Source organism: Empidonax traillii, unplaced genomic scaffold (assembly GCF_003031625.1).
Source record: "Empidonax traillii isolate 1590-97213 ecotype Southwest subspecies unplaced genomic scaffold, ASM303162v1 scaffold839:size271545, whole genome shotgun sequence".
Lineage (NCBI taxonomy): Eukaryota > Metazoa > Chordata > Aves > Passeriformes > Tyrannidae > Empidonax > Empidonax traillii.
Genome location: NW_020956032.1, coordinates 160,051 through 183,529, shown reverse-complemented (window position 1 = coordinate 183,529; position 23,479 = coordinate 160,051). Strand labels below are relative to the sequence as shown.

General features: G+C 37.4%; 1 protein-coding gene across 4 annotated transcripts in view; it reads left to right on the top strand.

Moving 5' to 3' along the window:
* The window catches only part of CASP7 (caspase 7), a 23,386-nt gene extending 3,510 nt beyond the window's left edge, over nt 1-19,876 (top strand). For all 4 annotated transcript variants that reach the window (XM_027902106.1, XM_027902103.1, XM_027902107.1 and 1 more), the window contains exons 3-7: nt 14,285-14,433; nt 15,284-15,412; nt 15,911-16,086; nt 17,575-17,713; nt 18,255-19,876. In XM_027902106.1, coding sequence (XP_027757907.1) covers nt 14,285-14,433; nt 15,284-15,412; nt 15,911-16,086; nt 17,575-17,713; nt 18,255-18,478 — 817 coding nt within the window. In that variant the 3' untranslated portion in view covers nt 18,479-19,876. The remainder of the gene's footprint in view (nt 1-14,284; nt 14,434-15,283; nt 15,413-15,910; nt 16,087-17,574; nt 17,714-18,254) is intronic.
* The last annotated feature ends 3,603 nt before the right edge of the window (nt 19,877-23,479 follow it).

The window sequence follows — 23,479 nt, the reverse complement described above, 5'->3', positions numbered from 1 at the left end:
TGTTCAGTACTTTCAGTGAAATTCTGCATGGCATTAGATTTGTATTGCTTAAAATATATAGGTCCTATAAGAAAACACGTAGCTCGTGTTGTTAAATAAGCTCATCAATTTTAATTTGAGAGAACAGAGTGGTGAGAAACTGAATTCAAAGCTGTGCAGACAGACCAGCTGTTTCCAGTAGCTTCACGGCTTCAATTTGCCACTCTTTGGCCGTGAGTGGAGATCTGTCTTGCAGGAGCAGTAAACAGAACTGAATTAAAATTTTACTCACTACAGCACATCTTCCTGAGAAGTCTGTGAGCCTCCCTTACCACAGAGGCCATAAGGCTCAGAACATGCCAGGTTCTTCTGGCTATTTAACAGTTTAGGGGAATTATCTCCTGTGTATTCCCTTCTCTTTGAAAAAGTATTAATACTTAATTAATGTCGGAGAGGGAAAACTCTTTGGTGGGGAAAAGAGCTGGAAAAAGTTTTGGATTAACATCTGCCAGCGGTGTTTGGTGCCGGGTTTCTGTGGCCACTAGATGGCAGGAGGGTATCAATTTTCTTTATTGCAAAAAGGGAACAAAAAGTAGGACGCATTGCAGTTGAGCAAAAAAATTATGTTTGAGAAAGCAAAAATAGCAGGTTAAAAGTTTAAAAAACTGTTAAAAAAAGATTAAGCTGAGGATTTCGAAACTGTATTTTATTTTTTTTTTTTTTTTGCAATAGTTAGGGGCTAATAGAATTGTTCCCATAGAAATTTTTGTTTTCTGTGCTGTGTGTGGTCCTGTCACACTTTCAAGGCTTTACAAATAGTCTCACTTCTTCACAGGATGATTTAATATCTTCCACTTAGTATCTTTTGAGTTTTATTGGGCAACCCTGTTAGGGAGATTGATATCAACAAACCTACTTTATCATCCAGGAAACATAATGTAACGTGAAATGGAATAAAATTGCAGTTCCACTGTGTTAAGTGGAGCTAAGGTTTCTTTAAATCCTAATCAAAGTTGTTTCTTTAAAAAAAAAAAAAGCTGCATCTGAGAATTCCTAGGACTTGGTAGACTTGAACTTGCACGGTCAATAATCCCAACTCTTCATGGGCTTCATTGACAAAACATAGTGCAGAGGAAGGTGAATGTGAGTAGTATCAAGGTACCAGTTTTATTCTAATTTAATTACATAGAATCATTTGTCCTCTGGTTACTTTTATCTACTCGGGCCCTGCAGTCTTTTGTTACAGTCAGTATTCCCTTTCTTATCTGGAAACAGAAAACATAATTTAAACATATATTTTAGAAGTCTTAATTGTAACTTATTTAGTTACAACTGAAACTGTGAGGTTTTGTAATGCCCTTGAAGGAGGAACGTGAAATACCACAAGAAAATCCCCCTGAGGATTTTGAGAGGCTTGTTACACGGCCCTGTAGTCACCAAGAGCACTTCAGTTGTTTAACAATGCAGGCTTTTCGTTTTGCATAATTTGAAGGTCTCTTGGAAACATCAGTGTGCATCTTGCCTTCTGTAGTTCAGTGGCTGTGATTGTTATATTGTTATGATATCTACCAGGTTTGTGGACTAGTATTTAGATGAAAAAGATTCATGGATATATAGGTTTTCTTTTCATGTGTCCAGTGTTTATTTGAGTCACAGGGCACCAAAGTGGGGAAGCACAGATGTTACTGAAGCTGTTTTAATTTCCTGGCACTTATCTCAGTGTAGTCATATTTCTCAAAATAAATAGCCTCCTCCTTCAAAGAATAAATATTCATTTTTGAGATTCAACCTCAGCTGAACCTTAGCTTTGGAGTTGTAATAGGTGTGGAAAGTTGTCTTTGTTTCAGCTCTGCTCTGCTGTTGTTCCTCACTCTTTTGGGGAGCTATTTTCCATCCACTTTGATTACTATCAGCGTATTTTTATATGATTTGTAAAAGAAACTGCTTTGCAGGTAGAACTTGACGAAGCACAGTTTCAGAGTGCTGCAGATGCATGTTTTCCAGAGTTGTCCATTTTTGAGTTTTTGGACCATTTGAAAACTGTGGGCCTGATCTGTGATGGGTTTACCCTGACTGGACACCAGGTACCCACCAAAGCCAATTCATCACTCCCCACCTCACTTGAACAGGGGAGAGAAAATACAGTAAAAGAAAGACTCGTGAGTCAAAATAAGGACAGGGGGAGACCACTCAGCAATTACCATCTGGGGCAAAACAGACTTGACTTGGGAAATTAGTTTAATTTATTACCAATCAAATCAGAGTAGGGTAATAAGAAGTAAACCCAACACACTGATCTTACAAATTAATTGCTTGTTTTATAGAAAAAGTGCTACTGCTAGCACTGTCTGATTATGAAGAAACTGTACTGGCCTCCACTACAGTATCAGCTGTTCCTGCCTTAAAATTAGTGTGTTCAAATACTGATGAGTCCTTGAATCATAGCTCATCTTTTTTATTGTAACTTTCACAGTTTTAAAATTAAAAATTCAGTTTCTGTTGTGGTTTTTTTTTTTGGTGTCAGAATATTACAGACCTCTCAAAGTAAATATTGCTTAGAAAAGTATCTCTTTTATCTTTAGATAGACTCAAAATAGCAAGTTACTTTAAAACAAATAACAGCTGATGAATCATTATCTGAAGTTATGCTCTGGGCTGCAATTCATATGTCTGAACTGACCTCCTCTTTTAGCCTCATGATTACTTTATGGCTCTAAGAAAATCACTCTGTGCCTTAGCCTGTCCTGTAAAAGGGATCTTTCCTCTTATTATTATAACTCCAAAATCAATCATAATATTATTTTAATTTTGTTTGGAGTTTGTTGGTTCTGCCTAGCAAAAGCTAAATATCTGTATTTTATGTTCACCCCCAGAACACTGAACATGAAATTTCGGAAGCAATCTATAACCTGTTCCTACAAAGACAGTAAAGAGATTGTAACATGAAATAAGAGATGTTTCATTTTCCTTACTCTCTTTTAAGTCAAAAGGTGTTTTTTTTTTATTTTATTTTTGTTAATGGAATTTTAGGTTTGGAATTCAACTTCTGGGAACACTGTGGGAGTATTTAACAATGAGTGGAAATTGTGGTCAGTACTTGTACTTTCCCTTGGACACTTACTGGATGTACCATGTAGGAAATGCCCAAGTACCTTGAAATAGTATCTAGAATAAATTATAAGAAGCCATTAATCCTCAGTCAACATTTGTTTCTAGTCTCCTTAGAGATTTTATATTATGAAGAACAGCAAACACTGGGTTATCCAGGGACAGTATCTGCAGCAATCATGGTCAAGTATCCAAATTACTTTTTAATGTAGTAATTTATTACCTTCAGTACAACAAACTCTGGGCTGTATCATACAACATTTGGAGGACAGCTATTATGTAGCGTCACGTTTAAGCTTTCAAAATAATCCAAACAAATTTAAGCCAAATTTATAATAGGCCAAGACTGTTTAAGGGTAAATATTTAGGAAGTAGGTTATGAATTAAACTACGTGGAGGTTTTGTAAACTGTGCAAGTTAATTTGCATTATTTCCTTAGAAATACTCATTGAGTAAATATTGCAGTAAGGGTGGATCAGAAGGCAGAAGGACGTATCGCAAAGGGAAGTCTGCTGTCCCACGTCCATCTCAAAATCTGCTCTATTTTCCTCTACTCTTATTTAGGAGCAGGGACAGAATCAGGGCGATGGGAGTGTGTTTTCCGCTTGTCAGCAAAGGTAGCTCAGGCCTGCATGACCTCAGCCTGCAGGGTGATGGCTACAGGGGTTTGAATAGCCCCACAGAACAGTCCAGCGTGACCCACTGCTGACACAGGCGAATCTTTGGGCCTGAGCACACAGAGCACCCTGTTTCACTCTGCAATGTAACCCTGAGCATGGTGGGCTCCTAGCATTAGCAAAGAACATTAGACTTGCTCTGGAGGACAAGCTGAAGCTGTTTTCAGATGCAGTGTGGAGTACCATTTGATGATGAGCCAAGGTACTGTAGAATGTTATTCGTCTCCTTCCTTCTCTGCCACCTGTTTGGAAATCTCCTGAATTGATGCCCTAAAAGAGTTTAGTTTCAGTGCTTATAGCAAGCTAATATTAACTCCACTGGCATTTTGCAATTGATAATCCTTTCCAGAGTGTTCTCTGAGAAAGAGTGTTTGAAGAGCTTGGTTTATTTTGAGTCATTTTCCAAGCAATCCATATATACCTGTTAACTGCTCTTAGTACCTATGACAGGTAAGAGAAGCTGCTTCTTTTTTTTTGCACGTTGTTGTCAGTTGTCTATGTACATTATACTGCCTAGGGTATGATCATGCAAGATTCCAGTTTCCAGAACACCCTTGTACATGGAGGTTTTCTAGAAATGAGCAGAAAGCCTTTCAGCAAGCAAAATTCTTTATTTGTAAAAAATTATCTTTTGAATGTTTATTTGACTGTTATGTTGGAATCAATATTGTGAGACCTACACAGCAGATATCATGCAGCTAATTGGGAAGCTGAATCTGGATTACAAAGTGATGTTTAGAATTTACTCTGTTTTGCAGGCATTACACCACGAAGTTTTCATGTAGGTTGTAAGTGATCCTTAAAATATGAAGTGCACAAAGAGTAGGGCACTGCTACCTTTTCTTTTTTTTTTTTTTTTGTTTTTTTTTGTTTTAACTTTTGTCTCTTTTTGAATGTTGTGAAGTGTGGACAACATTAGACATAAGTCTGTGTTGAAATGTTTTGTACAAACTGCAGCTGGCTTAGTCCCAGTGAACGTAGTCTGCTTCATTTGTATATAATTAATAAAATTGCAGCCATGGTTTTGATTTGAATTATATTAAGGCCATCACTAGCACATAATTACAAGGAGAGGAAGACATATTTAGATGCAGCTATCAGAACTCAAAAAGATATTTATAAAGTATGCCAGAAGTTGTGGTTTGAGCCTTGTTCTTTCAAACAGCTCGATTCATGTTTTCATTACACAATGAATTTTCAGTTGTCCTGGACTGAGTTTCTCTGAATTTTCCAGGTTCTTAGAGAAGATTCTCCCTCCTAAATGGAGATGGGTTTGAAACTAAAATGGGACAAAAAAGCTACAAGAGAGTCTGAAAAATATCTTCTAATGAGGGATTTAAAATGCATTTAGTTCCTCTAACTAAAGTTGAAAGATAATTTGCTTGTACTATACGAATATATAATGTGCTATATGAAGACATAAGTGATGAAGATCAGAAGACAGGAGGCCCTTTTTCTAAGCAAAGAATTCATAAATTAATCCATAAATAGATCTTTTTTAAAAATGATTGGGTATAAATATAAAAGGTATTCTGCACATTAAACAGAAGCTGCAGGTTTGTAGAAACTACTGAATTTTTGTTTGTGGCTTGCTTTGGAAGGGATCAAATGAAAAGTGTGCTCACACTCAGGTGAGTCAGTTGCTGCAATTAGCACTACTACTGCAGCTCTCTAGTGGGTTTTGTTCACAGCTGAGACTGTTGCAGATGTATGTCTTTGTGGTAGGGGAGGCCTCGTTGGGATTCAAGCTAATACACTTCAGGTTTTGGTTTCAAAGGAATGTACAAATAGCCATTGCTGTAGTTCAGCTGAGCAGCTGCAATGTGGTGAGCTGTGGTAGCTTGCTTGTTAAGCCAAGGTCCCCCAGACCTTTGGGGCTGTAAGATACTTTGGGGAAATGCCATACTCTGTGAACTGCTGCCCTGTCATTCTTGCAGTCGATGTTAAATAATCATGTGCAGGCACTAGCAGTTTTCTCTCCTCAGGGAAGTTAATGTTCAGGAAGCAAAGACAGGAATTTGTTTCTGGACTGAGATCCACTGTAAATCTCTACAGTAGACAATAAGAATTTCTTTTTTTCGCAGATTTTTTTTCCAGGAGGCATGTGTCAGTAAACTAACTCAAACGCTGGACATAAACCTTGTACAGGTGTACAAAATAGTGGGGTTTAAATTTAATTCTAGTTTACTGTACAGAATCACAGAATGGGTAAGGTTGGAAAGGACCACAGTGGGTCATCTGGTCCAACCTCCTTGCTCAAGTAGCGTTATCCTAGAACACATTGCACAGGATTATGTCCAGACAGTTCTTCAATATCTCCAGTGAGGGAGACTCCACAACCCCTCTGGGCAACCTGTTCTGGTGCACAGTCACTCACACAGTACCGCAGTTCTTCCTCATATGCAAGTGGAACTTCCTGTGCATCAGTTTCTGCCCATTGCCTCTTGTCCTATTGCTGGGCACCCCTGAGCAGAGCCTGGTCCATCCTCTGACCCCTCCCTGCAGATACTGGCAGACATTGTTGAGGTCCCCTCTAAGTCGTCTCTTCTTGAAGCTGAACAGGCCCACCTTCTTTCCCAGCCTTCCCTCATAAGAGATGCTCCAGTCCCTTAGTCATCCTTGCCACACTCTGACCTGCTGGCAATGTTCTTCCCATTGCACCTTGGGACATCATTGGCCGCCTTGGCCACAAGGACACACTGCTGGCTCAGGGACACCTTGTTGTCCACCAGCAACCCCATGTCCTTGCAGGTGACCCCCAGCCTGTGCTGGTCCATGAGGTTATTCTGACCCAGATTTCGAACTTTTTCTCAGTTTCATACAGTTCTTCTCTGCCCATCTCTCCAACCCATCAAGGTCCTTCTTAAAGGCTGCGCAGCTCTCTGGAGTACCAGCCACTCCTCCCAGGAAAGGATTGACCACTGTTTTCCCACTGGAAAGAAGCCATACTATCTTTAATTGCTTTATAAAATAAGGTTTTTTAGGCTCCATTTTGTAATGGGAAGACTAAGACCCAGAGATATGGAGTTACTTTCCCAATGGTACTCAAGAGTAAAAGCACAATTTACACTCAGTTCTCCGTCCAGAGCACAATCAGTTGGGTCATAGTGGATAACAGAACATATCCCCCCTATTTTGAGCATTTTGGTTTGTTTAATGCTTTTCACAAATTTAATTGGGCAAAGCATAGCTAGCATATAGCCTTAATAAATATATTTTATTTTGTGTTCTACTGTTGAAGGTGATGTAGCATGCTACAGGAAACTTAGGGAAATGCCAGGATTTCTTTAAGTAAATTAAAATGTTTCATTTTGCAAATTTTCTTTGAAATCTGTAACGGTACTGCTATATATCTCATAACAAGAACAAAAGTAGGTTTTTAATATGATACAGTTTTATTGGACAAATGAACTCAATGCAGTCTTGAGCAAAGAATTTATTAATGATAGCTTAGGTCCATCCCATCTCTATTATTATCTTTGTAAGTTCAAGGAAATAATCTCATGGTTTAATTAACTCCTTTCTTTCAAGACTGCTACATCAATATTTTCTGTTCAAAATTACTGTGTTTAGAGTTATTAGAAGATCCTAGGACATGAGTTTCCAAAGGAACAAGAGGTGCTGCCCTAGTAGCTTCCTAGCTTCAGGTTCATTCAAGCAAAAGGCTTTTCAAAAAGAAACTGAAGGGTGAATAGATCTTATGGCCCTGTTTTTGAGGACATTTACAGACAGTCATTGCTTTATTGCCTGACTAGTCCTGTTGCTTTTAGCAGGCCTGCTCCCAGGAGGAAAGTGGAGTGTGTTCATCAGGGGCTGTGGTGTTCCAGCACACTGACTGTTTCCCTTTATTCTGCCCCTTCCCAAAACTAACTTTCAAAGTTTAGGAATTTCACCAGAAAAGCATATAAATATGCAAGGGCTGCACAGACTTTATATCTCATTGATAAATATGAACTTCAGACTCCAGTATTATCAGTTTAGTATGTTTCACTGTAATTTTAAATTTCTTTAGCAGGCAAAACAAGGCTAAGAGAGGGAACAGAAATCTAGGACCACTTGACTGGTTTTTGTGTTTTAATGTTCTGTGTGTGTGTTTTGTATTGTGGTGTTTATGTTTATGTGCTATTCTAAATCACAGCTGTCAGTTTTCATACCTTTTGTGTGAGACATCTGCTTGCCATAGTAAGCAAAAATAGGTGAAGTCATATTTAGATTTTATTGAGGAATTTTTGTGCTCAGTTTTGTATGACCACTTTTCTTCTATCTTCTAAATGGAAACTTTCTGTTGCATTGAAATAATTACATTGATGTAATATTAGAAATTTTTAAAATTTTCTTTCGACATCTATCTGAAAAATATTTTAGAAAAAGCCTTCTAAGGACTGGTTATTTTGTTGGTGCTCATCTATCAAATTCAATAGTCACTTGCTAATAGCTTTCAGTAGGGAAATTGAAAGTATGCAATACTCACTTGAACTTCCTCCTACATAATTAGTTTAGTCTCTTTTTCCTGGGGAGACTTTTGTTTCAGCTTTTGAGCTGTTTTTCAGAAGAGTCTGTGTTAAAGTGTTATCTGTCTGAAAAGAGATGGAAATTGCACCTGTCATATGAGTCTATTCAGGAGAAAAGGTTTGTGAGGCCGTAGCATGTGACAGATTGGAAACAGAACTGAGGTCTCTGAAATGCCAATGTCTTTTGCAGTGGCTCCTCAGTGTTAACCATAACCTTCCTTTGGTGTTCCAGCATGTTGCCTTCTCAGTGTGCAACCCAGGATCACACCTTCAAATGCACTGTAATACAGTTTTGGTTTAGTCTTCATGCCATATAATTTATGCCTTCTGTTTTTTAATAGTAAAGGAATATTCATTTTTATAAAAGACAGTTCAAGTAGTGACACATTCTTCTTGTCCAGAAATGTTGCTGCTGCCAACCTGATGCAATATTAATAAGAAAAGGCAAGAGGATAATCTATTATTTGCTCGCAGCTCTAAATCTGCATGACACTACCAAAACAGATCTGACAAAGAACAAAGAGTCTGCCTTAAAGAACTTAAGATCTAAAAAGCTCTAGTCAGGTTTAACAAGTGTCTTCTGCTTGTTATTGCCAATAGGTTTCAAGATTAAAAAAAAAAATAAGGAGGGGAGAGTGCAGAGTAATTAGGGGTGTACTAAATACAGTGAAATTAAATTGGATAAAAGTATTAAATCTGGATAAAATATTAAAACTGATGGTTTGGAGAAAAGGTTATGTAGAAGTAAGACATACTAATGCATGATCATGCAAAAGCATCAGACATACAAATAGACCGCTAATTATTGAGGCTAAGATAGATACATAGAACAAAATGTTGAATATATTGAAATATTGAAAATATTTGTCTGATTTATTAATTCTGTTTACTGTTTTGTTTGGTTGTTTTTTTTTTTTGTGAAGAATAGCTTTAAATTGGTCTCCAGCACAGTCAGTGTTACTACACATAATTTAGTGATGCTTTGTGAATTCAAACACATTCCTCTTTGCATTTTCATTGTTTTCTGTCTATCCTTTAGCTATCTATTTAGGTAAAGAAGTCCAGTCCAGGATTCTCCCCCAGCAAACAGCACTTGTGATGAGCAGTAGTCACAAACACTGCAGTGCAACACTGGAAGGAGTGGGCTTTTTTAGACAGAAAGAGCAGCTTAGAGCCACACAAACTGCATAAAAATAAATCAGCAATACAGGCTATGTAAGTTTCTTCAGAGATCTTAAAACTAATGTATTGTCCCATACCCTTACTCCACAATATTGTAACTAAATGAGGAATTTATTTAAATGAAGCCTGTGAAGAGGTCCCCAAATGTAAAAATCACAAGAGAAACATCTCAGTTGTTTGTAACAGAGTAAAGAGCATTGCAGTTTTAAGATACCTTGCATTCCACAGCAAGAAGTGTATGAAAGTCCTGGTGGATGTTGATGGATTACCTGAGAATATTTGTCCTGTGCACTTTGTTGCTGTACTACTGTGTGCAGTGTAATCTTGCCTGGACTCACCAGAAGGGCTGGCAGTGTGACACAAACTGGAATAGAACTATTCTCCAATGCCAAAAAGGACTCCAGAAGGGATCCTGAGATTATAAGTTTTGCAAAGACACCATATTTTTAAAGGCAATTTTTTTTTTAAAAGGAATCTGCTATCAGTCATTCAAAAATTATATATGATGGCACATTGTATTAAGGACAGAGTAAAAACTATCATAATGTTCTGAGATATTCCTTATCAAATAAAGCCCAAATTTACTGAACTGCATAGAGCAGAGTAAGACAGAGTTCTCTTGTTCTATGTACTTGAAATTAATGGAATCAGTATAGCCTTTTCCACCCATCTCTGAACACCAACTTCCTTAAATAGTGTCATAACTGTAGCATTTTTGTTATCTGCTTACATTTTTCAGTACAGCAACAAAAGTCCCTAACTTTCCTGGGAGAGAAGGGTTTCAAAGCCTGGATATCCCTCTGTAGTATCATTTTTAGAGTTCACTTTGATTAACACATTAACTTCCTCTTAGAAAACCAAACAAACAGAAAAAAAAACCCCAAACAAACAGGAAAGTCCTCCCATTCTGTAATTGGGCAGTACTGATTATGAAATTTGTCTTTGTTCATCTAATCCTCTACCTGAAAGGCTATTTAGGTGACTGTTCTTTTTCAGGTAGAGCTGTTTCTTCTGTGTGCTGTCACGTTGCTTTTAAGGCCAAGCAGCTCATGCTTTTAGAAGAGCTCCATTGTCTGTCTGTTATTATCATCCTGTTTTTAATCGTTGTTAATGTTGATGTTAGTTGAATGAATTGGTGTAGCAGTATCTACCCTGGAGATTGCACTCTTTTCCTAATGTTTCCCTTTTTTCCACTCTTCTCTTGAGAACTTTCCCTACATTATACTGGTACTCTTCCAAGGGGAGTCCATGCAGTTACAGCAAACCAGAATTGCAGGAAGCTGCCATTAGAAGGGAAGCCAAAGGAGAGAAAATCTCATCTGCTAAGACACATTTCTTTATTTTATGTTTGTTTTTTTTTTTCCTAAATAATCTTTAGATATAGTTAAATGTTATCAGTGGTATTTTTATCCTTAAATCTTGAATCATAATCAAATCATAATTTACCCAAAGTATAGGAAAAAGAAAATTTGTTGTGATAGATAGAAGTCCTGTAGACAATCAAGTCCACTACAGGTGCAAGTGATGCATCTTCATGGACTGTGACAGAATTTCAGCCACTCATGGTTATAAGAAATTTGACTGAAATTTAAAAGTTCAATAGCAAAATGATAAAATAGTATGGATAACTTTAGTTTCGTATTTGAAAAGTGAGAAGTTGATAATAATAATTTTCATAGGGGTGACACTGATTGAGTCTAGACTTGATGAAATCACATTCCCAGACATACCGTTGTCAAACCTAAGGCCTGGTTTTAGAGACACTGTAAGCTCTATGAGAGTGCCAGAGTGGAGTTTTGCTTTTGCTGAACTCTCGACTGAAGGGGGAGGACGAGAAATGTGTGAGAGCACTGATAGGAAAAATATTTTTGTCTAAGGGAAGGATCAGTGACCACTGACAGAGTGAGGACTTATGGCATAGTTGCCATTAGGAGCTGAAGAATGAGTTTACAGTCATGAAATTCAAATTTTTATTTCCCAAAAGAGGGAAATTAAAGACACTGGATGTCAAAGAAGCAGAATGAAATAAAACCGAGGGCACATAGTTTAAGACATTTTATAACAGCACATAACTAACCTATGGAAACCCTTTCAGAAAATACAGTGATTAGAAAGCTTAGTAAGAACAACAGCAGTAAACATTTATATTAACAGGTGTCTAGTTCAATGTTTGGAAAATAAAGGCTTTAGGCTTTCAGTCATAAGCCAGCCTGTCACTGACAGAGCATTTCCCTCAAGGACTCATTATTTACAAGGTCTGATTTAGCTTATTGAAACCAAAGAGGTGGACATTATACAGTCAGTTTATTCCAGTCAGGCAATTCCCATATTGCATTATGTTGGCACAGGAAACAGAATCTTCAAAAGAGAATTTCTGTCTGGATTGGAGGCCCAGGATAAGTACGCTCCACAGCCTTTGCTTCCTTATTCATTCAGTTTGGACTGATACCAAAAGATTGCTGGAACTTTTTGTTGTCTGCCAGTAAAGGAATGATAGTCCTAACCCTACAAAGCATGCTGTGGTTTTTTTAGTGTCTCATTAACCTGTTCAGCTTGGGAGGAATCATTAGAACAAAGCCACGGTAGCCTCTGTGAAGGAATGGGGAAATGATAGTTGTGTGCACTACTGTGCTGCCAAGGCTTGTCTGTGACATTTGACTCTGACCAGCACAGAGCTTCTGGCGTGCTTTTGAGAATACCTGCAGTAGTAGCTACATCCCTTAAACTCACGAGTATTTCTGCATGAATGAGCGCAAACTATTGAACTCAGAAGTGGAGTGGTTTCAGAGAAGTTGTGTGACTGCGTTATTGCGCCACTTAACCCCAGCTGTTGTTCTCAGTGAGGCTTTTTGTGGGGTAATGTGGCTGCCTGATTTCTGGACTAGAAATAGATTACTTCCAGCATTTTAGGAGAGCAGACAGTGCAAACATGATGCCGTACTGCTCATGTGGATCTGTCCCGAGTGTTCACAGCTGTTCACGGGTTGGACATAAACAGAAATGTGTGTACAATCCCCTTGAAAATATCCTTTTGTGTTTTCACAGCCACTGTTAGTCATACAGCTTTTTCAGGAAATCAATGAAGCCGGATAAATCAGTAGAAACTTGAATTTGTGGACTGAGGAAATGCCTCTTCATTGACCTGAGTGCTTGTTTGTTGTTTTGAAATTTCTTTTTCTCTCTTTGCCAGAGTGCTGTCTGATGATGAGGGGCTTGGGGAATTTTAGGTTAAAATAAGAATACAAGATCTACTTGAAAGCCAGATGTAGTATTAGCATCATACAGCTCTGAATAATTATTTAAAATGGGTAAAATCTTTTCTTAAGCAAAGAATATTTAATTAGTGCTCCCAGAGCCCTCAAGAAGCAGTATCCAAGGAGAATACCAATACTTGCAATTTATGAGAAAAAACCACATGTTTCCAGAGTACCAGACAAAATCCTCAAGTAGATATGATTCAATATCTTGTTTTGTAGTCTCTCAGAGAAATCTAGAAGAGGAGATGATGTTAGGATGGTCACATGTAAAAAGAGTGCCAGGTGCAGCTATTTAATTTGGCCCTGTATAATAGAACATGACAACATTCAAACATAAGAAGAAGCTGCTTTAAAATTGAATTGCAGTACCATTTATACATGATGAATCATTTAAAGAAGGATTGCTATAGATTCCAATTAGTCTAGAAGAATACACTTAAAGCGAAAAGACAACCATTGTTAAATCAGGCAGATAAGAAAATAAATTACTTAATCAACATTTAATTGATTCATAGCAATCTCATGTCTGTAGGCTATTACTGAAGCAAAGAGCTTAGTAACTCTTTAGAAAAAATGTCAGAGTTAGAAGAGTGAAAGTACCTAAATTAGTTGAAATTATGGAAAAAATCTTATTTTGTTAAAAACAATTGTATTATACAGTTCTTTGAGCTGTGAAAGTAGGTTGTATTTTCCTCTCAGACATCAGCATTGGAAGTAGTATACTGGACAAAATAAGAGAGATGCCAGTAACTTCTGCTGCCCTTTTCTGAGCATTCTTTCTAACTGGGCTTGCTCCAAATCTTGCTTATAATTCTGAGTTGAATCAGACCCTTTGCATCCCTTTCTAATCCAAGCTTAAGACTCCTGTACACAGCAGAAAAGTCAGTACACAGTCATATAGCCAGAGAACATTTATTACTATAACCCATTAATATAATCCATTTTGGTTTGGGCTGGTTTTTCATGGGTTTTATTTGAAGTTAATTCCAGGTATTGATGATTCCATTAAAATGTGCTTAGGTTTTGCATGAGTTCAGAATGCTATTTGGCAAACTAAATTAACACATGACTTGGTCATATTTATAGCCTTTATCAGTAGAAACTACCTACTGCTTAATCTTAATCTTGAGAATTTAGGGATGATGGTGACTGAGTAAACAAATCTCACCATACCTTTGAGTAAATGGCATATCTTTATGTGCTTGGAATAGTTGGTACGGGAAATCTGTTTGTCCCTTCATTAATTACTTACAGTAAATGTAAAATATGTCCAGAAACAGTTTGAAAAAGGTCTGACTTCATGTTCAGGCCATTTGTTTTATCTGTGGGTCAGGATCTGCGTATCCTGCTGTTGGCTGTAGTCCACTCTAGAGTTTTTTTTACCTCATCAGAATCCAACCACACAGAGTAATCACTTCATGGAAATCACAAGATCTTTATGCCTTGAAGGAAGAAAACAAACATTAGAGAAGGAAAAACACTGGGTAGGGCTGCACGAATGGTTTGAATTATGATAAATAGGCCATGCATGTGACTGGTAACTAACAATAATTTCATTTGGTTCACCTAGAAAAAGGAAGAATGGAGAAGAAGAGCAGCCAAAGCTCTCCCTCAGTAATCAATACCGAATTGTTACACCCACATTCCAGTATAATATGGACTACAAGAAAGTTGGTAAATGTATTATTATAAACAACAAAAATTTTGAGGACAAAACAGGTAATGTTCTTCCTGTGAAGATACTCATTAAAAAGCATAATCAATATGCGTTTTAGTTTTAGGACATTTTAGTTTTAGTTTTAATTAACATATTTATCCTTTCTGATAAATAGTTGTTCCTAAAACTTTTCCTGCTCTTTAAAACTTACATTAGAGTAGCTCTTTTCAACTTCCTTGCAGTATGTGTTTCAAAGACCATGTCTCCCTGCTCTACCAACTTCAAACTAAACCTTTTCTCAGAGTTTAAGACTGTGTTGTTAAGATTTGAACTTTGGCATCTGCAACCCATGTTATAAATTCTCTGTCCCTGAGCTACAGCTATGAGCTAGAAAAGCTAATAGCTGTAGCTGTGCTCTGTTCACCCTCTTGCATTTAACTTTTCAGACCACATATGGTTTCAAAGTGGACAGATACTTGTGTTATGAACAACTTTATAGGATTGTTCCCATACATTGGCAAACACAGTGATTTGTTTTCTGCAAAGATTGTGTATCAGTTCTTTTTATTGGGTATCAAAGGGACTCTTTTCAGCAGTTTTTCTGTGGGGTGCTGTATGCCTGTGTTACCCTGCATAACCAAAAGGAGATGAATCATCCACAGAGGTCTATGTTGCAAGGTGCTGGAGACATGCCAGCGTTTTTCAGGATAAGATACGTGTTTACACTGAACGTTGCATTATTTTCAAAAACTCACAATTTGTTCTCGTTGCTGTGAGAGGATTGTTTTAAAAACATGTGACCGTGACATTGTTTAGGTTTACCAATTATAAACCTAAAAATTTACCTTTGAGCACGTGAATTATTTCGAGTTGTGTAATGTGCAGTCAACCGTATTCTTTGTTTTCCGGCAGGAATGGGTACACGCAATGGCACTGATAAAGATGCTGGAGACCTGGCTAAGAGTTTTAAAAACTTAGGTTTTGAGGTTCATACGTACAAGGACCGAAGCCGTGATGATATGGAGAAATTACTGAAGGAAGGTAAAAATTTAGAATCATGGAACAACTTAGAGTGGAAAATACCTCTGGAAGTCCCTGAATCTACTGCCTGCTCAAAGAAGGTTACAGGAGAACAAACAGATTGCTTAAGCCCCACACATACAATTTTCTGTATAGGATTTGATTTCTGAAGGGATTAGGCTTAATTCCCTACCTCTTCCTCCAGCATCAGTTCAGAAATGCGGAGTGTTTTTGTGAAGCACCTGTCCTGGGTGTTAGGTGAAGAGCCTGGTCGTATTAGATAATGAATCCAGCCTGTTGATTCCAGGGGGCTAGACTCAGAGTCAAGTGAAGGGTGTATCCTTGTATTCAAAGTACTCATCACATTGTAAAAACTGGGTTGTGTCATCTTTGTCCACTCCTTCCCCTGCCTTCCAGTAGAGGCCCAATGTATATTTAGTCTCAAAAAAACGTGTTTGCTAAATATAATTGTCTTTTGAAATGTTGCTGCCTTTTGACTAAGAAGTATTTGATTTGTAGCTGCTGAGGAGAATCACAGTGATGCTGCTTGTTTTGCCTGTATCCTTCTGAGCCATGGGGAGGAAGGACTCATCTATGGCACAGATGGACCCATGGCTATCAAGAGTTTGACTGCGCTGTTCAGAGGAGACAAGTGTAAAAGCCTTATAGGCAAACCCAAGTTATTTTTCATTCAGGTAATAGCCCTAAGGTAAATCTAGTATCCTACTGCTGCACTGGGGAAAACATGCTCTGTTGGTTGTCTGTTCTAGAAGAGCCCTGTAAGTTAATTTACTGAATGTTGCTGGAGGTGTTGGGAAAAAAATGTGTTGAGAGAAGTTGTCTATGGGTGACTTGTATTGTTTGTTTTTAAAAGGTAGTTTATATACAAGATTCATGGATGTAAAGAACATTATCTCTGTAATTTTGTACAGGATTTCTCTTGGTCATATATGAACTGCAAAGCAGAAAGATAAACTTCTCTTGTACAGAGAGGGCTAAGGAAAATACACAATTATCAATAGCAATAATACTGTCCAAGTCTCTTTGAATTACAGTTGCCTCTACAAATTGCTGAATTCTGCTAAAAGACATATTTTTCCCTTCCTCAGTAGCCTAAAAATTTATATTGCATTTTTAAATTATCATATAATAATTGCATATTAGTTAAATCTGGACAGACTTCTGTTTCAAACTATTAACTGACATACCACAGGGATGAAGTCTCTTTTTTATCATAGTGTTATATATGTGGGGGAGTTGCAGCAGATGTGGTTTTCCCTAAGCTGTTCCATCAATTAATCCTCAGCCTCAAAGTGAAAACTGTGTCTGTTTTAGATTCTTCATACTACTAAAATGATGTTTCTTTTAATTATAAGTTTGGAATTATTACTTCATAGCCTCTGAAATTATCTTAATAAAGGCAACCAACCCTGTTACATAACTAGTCAGACTTATTTTGCAAGAGCTGTCAGTCAAAGCTACTGATCAACAGCTGAAACTTAAAAATCTGGACTGCCGTCCCAGTGTGACCTTTAGCTAAACCCATGATTAAGAGAAAATTAAGAATAAAAAAAAAAATAAATGGAAAAATATTAAAAATGCAATATACTTGAAATGGGTGGTCAAACCTAGAACTAGTTGCCCACACTGTAGAGCCTGTGGGGATATTCCAAACACAACTGTACATGCACTTGGACAGCTGTAGCTGTCCCTGGTTGAGAGGGGGGAATGGGACTAGATGATCTCAGGGTGTGATTTTGTGAAATGCAGTGCTTCATCAGTGCATGTCAGGAACCAATGACAGTGTGTAATCCACTGTAAAGAAAATGACCATAAATCCCACTACACAAGGCATTATGTAATAACTGAGTTCTGAGAATGACTCCAGACTAGTAAAATTAATCATGGATAAAATAAACTAATACTGCCTTGGCACTTTGACAAACAACTGAGCCTCAACACCTTTACCTCTCTTTACTATATGAGATGTATATTTTGAAACGGTTAAGCCAGTAACTTTACCACTGAACAATTAGTTATCCCCCAGAATTGCATTTCTGGTTCTGATACAGGCGAAGTACTGCTTAAAACTGAATCTATTAAAGATATTGATGAATACTTATTGTTATAACACCTTTTTTTCTCCTTATTGGACAAATTCTATTTTTCTTCTCTGCTTTCAGGCATGTAGAGGCTCTGAATTCGATGAAGGTATACAAACTGACTCTGGACCTGCAAATGACACTCTGGAAACAGATGCCAACCCGAGATACAAAATCCCAGTAGAAGCTGATTTCCTGTTTGCGTATTCCACTGTGCCAGGTAAAGAAAATAGGGTCAGGGTGGAGATGGAAGCCACTCATCCACACTGATTGGATTGTAGATGGAACCCTCATTGATGACACATTGTACGTTGATGGACAAAACACAAAGGCCCACTGTATGTTGGGCCAGTGTGTTGTGTCCACCGCTTTTACACTGGCTGCGTAGGAAATGGGAGATTACAGATGGCAAAGGCAATGCTGTTTGCTTGGAATCCTGCCCTTCCAATCCTTCCTTACCTTCAGTAAGTACATTGAATATGTAATGAAGGCAGGAAGAGGAACTGCTACAGCACAAAACTTAGTCTTGGAGAGGAAACCTGTGAAATCTTACTTCTCACAGGTTCCCAAATGCCAAAACGTAGAATGGTACTTTAGTAGTGTGAGGTTTGGAGAATTAATACACATTGTTCTCAACCCTAATGAAGCAGGGTATGTGACACGCGTGATAAGAGTTAAGCTTTCTTTGTATGCATTTTTAGTCTTTCTCACAAAAGAGCAAAAATAATCCCATGTACTTTCTTCCTTGTCTTTCCTGTAAGGTTATTACTCCTGGAGAAACCCCGGAAGAGGCTCCTGGTTTGTGCAGTCTTTGTGCTCTGTGCTAAATGAGCATGGAAAACAACTTGAGATCATGCAGATCCTCACACGGGTCAACTACGTGGTTGCCACCAATTTTGAATCCCAGTCGGATGATCCACGCTTCAGTGAGAAGAAGCAGATTCCCTGTGTGGTCTCCATGCTCACGAAGGAACTTTACTTCTGAAAGTGCATTTTAATGCAACCAGCGATGAAAGATCGGGGTATGGTGTTGGGTGGAGATTTGATTATAAACAGGAGTAAACACATTTTTAATAACAGAAATGTAATAACACTAGATTTTTATATTGTGTAAGCTCAGTTATCTGGTGGATGGACAATATGCAGTATTTTAAAGAAGTAAATGCTGGGGGACAGACAGCCTGACAGCTATTAGAAAGAATATGGTTGACTGCAGATTACACAACTCAAAAGTTTTGTATCTTGATTTCCCTTAGTGTGGCTGTCATGATTTATGGCTGCTGAACAAGTTGTGAGAATCACCTTCCTGACCCATAAAGGTTTTTCCCAGAAAGCAGATTGTAAATTAAGAATAAAACAAAAATTCATGAGACTCCTTCCTTTTACTGCTAGCTCATGGAACCATAACCTCTTCAGAAATTTCCAAAGATCATCAAATTATGGGTATGTCCAGTGACAAACAGTTTGTAGCTATTTAAAAAGGTGTTTCTTAGTCTAATATATTAATTTCCTTTTAATGAACATTAATAATGAAGGCTAATGGTTGCTCTGTGCTTAACCTGGAAGTCAATTTACTTAGTTGTCACTCTAGCATAAGATGAATATATAAAATAATCAATATTTATAAATGATTTACCTGAACAATATGGAAATGTAACAAGTAGAAAAATCAAATTCAAAATCTGTGTAAAAGATTGGCAAACTTTAATTGGATTATGCCTTAATAAGGTGCCATTATAAAGATTTTTGCCTTGCGAATGACAATTGACTGGTAGAATGATCTGAAACAGTGGTATTGCAGTTTTTCTGCTCACAGAAAGGAGAATGTCTGCTTTTGGATTCAGAATTTTTGAACCATCAGAAGGTTAATGACAAGGCTTCGTTGTAAAACAATAAAATTTAATGTTGGAATGATAGAATTATATGTTCCAGTAACAAATGTATGTTTAGATTTAACTTCTATTTGTGAGGAATTTTGCCAAAACTGTGAATGCTTACTTGAATCAGAAACGAGAAGTGCCTTCTTAGTGACTGTATGGTCTTGATTTTGTGTTTCAGAGTTATGTTGGTAATGTTTATATTCCTACTTTTTATATGCTCTTTATAGTTGGTAGCTAGCTCACAAAAGTGAATTTAATGATTTGGTTAAACTGATAAATGATGAGTTGTTCACTCCTTTCTCAGTTAATGCACTCTATACTCTTTTGCAATCCTCTAAGAAAATAAGTGCCTACTATTAAGGCCAAGTTACCAAATTGTTAAGTTTATTTTCTTACAGATACTGTGACATAGTGAGACATATATTTTTTTCATAAGTCAAATTTACAGCTGTTTAAATTAAATAAATGGTTGTTTTATGAATATATTGAGCATGACATCAATAAAGGCCTTTTTTAAAAAAAAAATTCCTGTGAATATCTGCATGTTTGTCACTCAGTCTGGTGAAGTGAAAACCAACCAAACTACATCCCAGTACCTTTCTCATTCAAGAATGCAGGTGGTCTCTGGCATCTTTTCAAGAGGAGGTTTAGGGTCAGTTGAAAGGTAGAAAAGTAACTTGGCATTGGGTGACGTAGCTTGGGCAGGCCAAACCCTCTCTTAGGGTAAACCGAAGTTACTGAAAATATTTTAAGAGAAATACCCTGTTCTATCAGTGATCTACCATCGTGCCCTTTATGCAGTAAATTGTACAGTGGTGTAGCAGTGGATATGACAATATTCTTCTCATTACTTCTGGCAAATAGCTCCATCTTAAACTATTTTGTGGCATTAGCAATATTCGTGGTTTACCATGAGAAATGAGCCCAGTCAACATTTCAGTATTGGTGACTTCCCTGGAAGCTCTTTCACGTCTTTATAGTTCATTAGTGTTTATTTGCTTAAGGTTTAGCCTGGTTTTAAAGAAATATTCCCCTGTTTCTAAAACTATCCTTTCATTCAGATACATTGTAGCTCTGAAGCCAGAGAGCCTTGGGAACGATAAAGGAATGAGTAGGGTCTCTGAAACAGGTCAGTTTAACTTTTTTTATAATGTCAGTATGTTACAGCATAACAGGTAAGGAACACGTTTCCCCTTGTGCGGCGCTTTTTTCTTAAAGGTTCCTTGAGAATGGTGTTTTATTTTTAAAAAGCTTTAACAAATTTATCTTAGCTTGGAAGCATTGGGGAGATATAAAAATTACTAAAAATAGTCCCTGCTCAAGCCTGCAAGGGACTGCTGAGAAAGAATCAGAGTTAACAAAAGTGAGTTTCCTCTATGAGTAAGAAAACTATTTTCCTTACTGGACTTGTCTGAAATAAAAAGAAAAAAAAAAAAAAAGGTGGGCAGCACGAGCCTATGTCGGATTTTGTTATACATTTACCATGATGGACTCTAAATGAGGGCAGCTTGGGACTTTCCAGCTAAGAGGAGAAAAAGTAGCTGTCTGTATAAGAAAACAGTCAAAGTAGGAATGTTATTTGAAGCTCTTCAGTGCTCTAACGTGGCAAGCCAACAAGGCACTCTCAGTGTTTGCAAGAGCTCTCCTGGCAGACCAAAGGTTTCCTGGAAAAAGCTGATGGTGTGGCACAGAGGAGCACAGCAATTCTACCTGCTGGCTGACAACAAAAGGAAGAAATGGAGGCTGCATCTTAACCTTCAGGCTAGTTCTATGATATGAGATATACAAACATCAGCATAAAACACACAAAGAGGCTGCCGGAGAGGAAAGCGGCTTGGAAAGATAACTTAGAGTAGTAGTGAAAGAAAAAAACAACATTCCCTTGTGTCAGGACCAGTGTCTCTGCTAGATGGAACATAACTTTAGATCAAAAAAACATTAATATCATTTAAGAAGAAAATTTCCTACTGACAGACATCACCTCTGACTGGTGATGTTTACATGCTGAGGGCTGTGCCAGCCCAAGAGCCTGAAGGAACTCATCCAGAATGGCTCTTTCACTCCAGGAGGCCAGGAAGCTGAATACTAACTTAAAAGCTGTAGGGCATTTTAGCTTTTTTTCCTGATCAAGTTTAGAACTATTTTCTAAGAACAATTCCCTTTACATCTGCAGGATTAGCCAAACGGTTTACTCTGTAAAACCACTGTCATTAATGATATGCTGAGTGTTTCTGGAGAGATTCCCCAAAAATTGGTTTATTATAACCAAAACTTACACTGACCCTACAATGAAATTTATTGCCATGATACAGGCAGCATAAGAAATGTTGCTTCACTATTGTACAATTTAGAAAATGCCATTCTTTAAATCTGAAGTTGGCTACACTTTATGGTGCTTTTATGATTTTTCAGAGTTCTTAATGTTACTTTATCTTCCAGTCACGGATGGATATTATACTTTAGACACAGCTGAGGGGAAACGAAGGGACTGTTCAGAAAGCTGTACCAACAGAAATAATCTGTCTGCAGGGTTTTTTCTATAGGAGACATTTATCACTGCCTCAAATGTTTGTATTTTTCATTGCTTGTAAGTGAATAATAATCTTCTGGATTTCCCCTCTCCAGAACAGTCTTTAATTTGCTTCCCATGCAGAAATAGGCATTTCCTTGTGGGTCATATTTCAGGATGTTTGTATTTCTACGTGGACTATAAGAAGGCAGTCACAATGCAGGGCAAGGACAAACCATGTTTTGCTGCAGGAGGCGATACAGGGAATCTGGATATACTTAAAGGTGTATTTCCCTAAAACCTTCTTCACCATGAAGTTATTTTGCCTGTAAGTATTAACACTGGTTGTTTACCTGATCTTGGTATCATATTTTTGAAGTTTTATAGTAGCTTACATCTTAAAAAAGTAAAGCATTTTATTTGCATTTTGACTGAAGTGTCTCATTGCATTTCAAAAGGTTTGAAGCAATCAAATCTCTTAATGCCAGGCATACAAAAATCTGAGGGGATATAATCATGGAATTGGCATTATCTATTTTGAATTAGACATAACCTATTTAAAATGATGCTTTCTGTTGAAAAGACAATTAAATGTAGCAGTTAAAAACTTTTCCCCAAAAAATGCAGTGGGAGATAGCACAACTGTAACCTCATGGGTGTTTGTCTTCCCACCTGCAAATCTTGACTTCTACTGACATCCAGAGGAGACTTTTATCCTGTCATAGGTTCTTGGAACACTGTTTTGTAATGATTGCATAATTTTGCAGTAGAGGTGACTCTGTCAGTCACATTGAACAGAGTAATGCATTGTTTTTCATTGCAACCCCAGGCGTGTGCCTCTACTATTGGCACCAGCAAATTGGCTTTGTGTGTAGTCATTTTTACTTTTGGAAATTGCCCTTTTGAGCTTTTTTTTTTTTTTTTTTTTTTTTTTTTTTTTTTTTTTTTTTTTTTTTTTTTTTTTTTTTTTTGGTAGGTATTAGATAAAAACTCTAGAAGTAAATTTTTATAGCAGTTTATCACAGCCTTTGTACAATAAATCTTTCTCCCAAAAAATGCAAAAATTGCTTAAGTTTCCCTAAGAAAAAAATAAGCTCCAGAAATATAGGCAGAAATGTTCTGCTGAGACCTCCAATGGACCTAAGTTTTCAGAGGGCCATTCTCATTTGCAGCTAGGAACAGGAGGTGTGGAAGTCTATAGATTTAGTTACATGTCAGAGGTAAAATTTTGTGTGTAACCCACCCCATTTCTGAGCACCAGTCCTGACAGTACCATGTTTACTTTTGGCACCATGGGGTAAATCACTGAAGAAACAGAAGCAAAGGAAAGCCCTTAAGTCTCTCAGTCTAGCCCAGGAGCTCAGCAAGAACTGGAGAACAGCACTTGCAATCCTTCACTGGCAAAGCAGTGTCAGAATCATATGTGGGTGCAGTATTCCTTGGTTACAGGTGTTGTGTCTAGTGCAAAAGAAAGGGCAAAATGAAGTTCAGGTGGCAGCTCTCACCATTCCTAGGCAAATTATCTCTTTGACGTATATAAATGTATATTTATTATTTTTAATTTTATTATTGCATTATAATAAATATATTTTGGCAT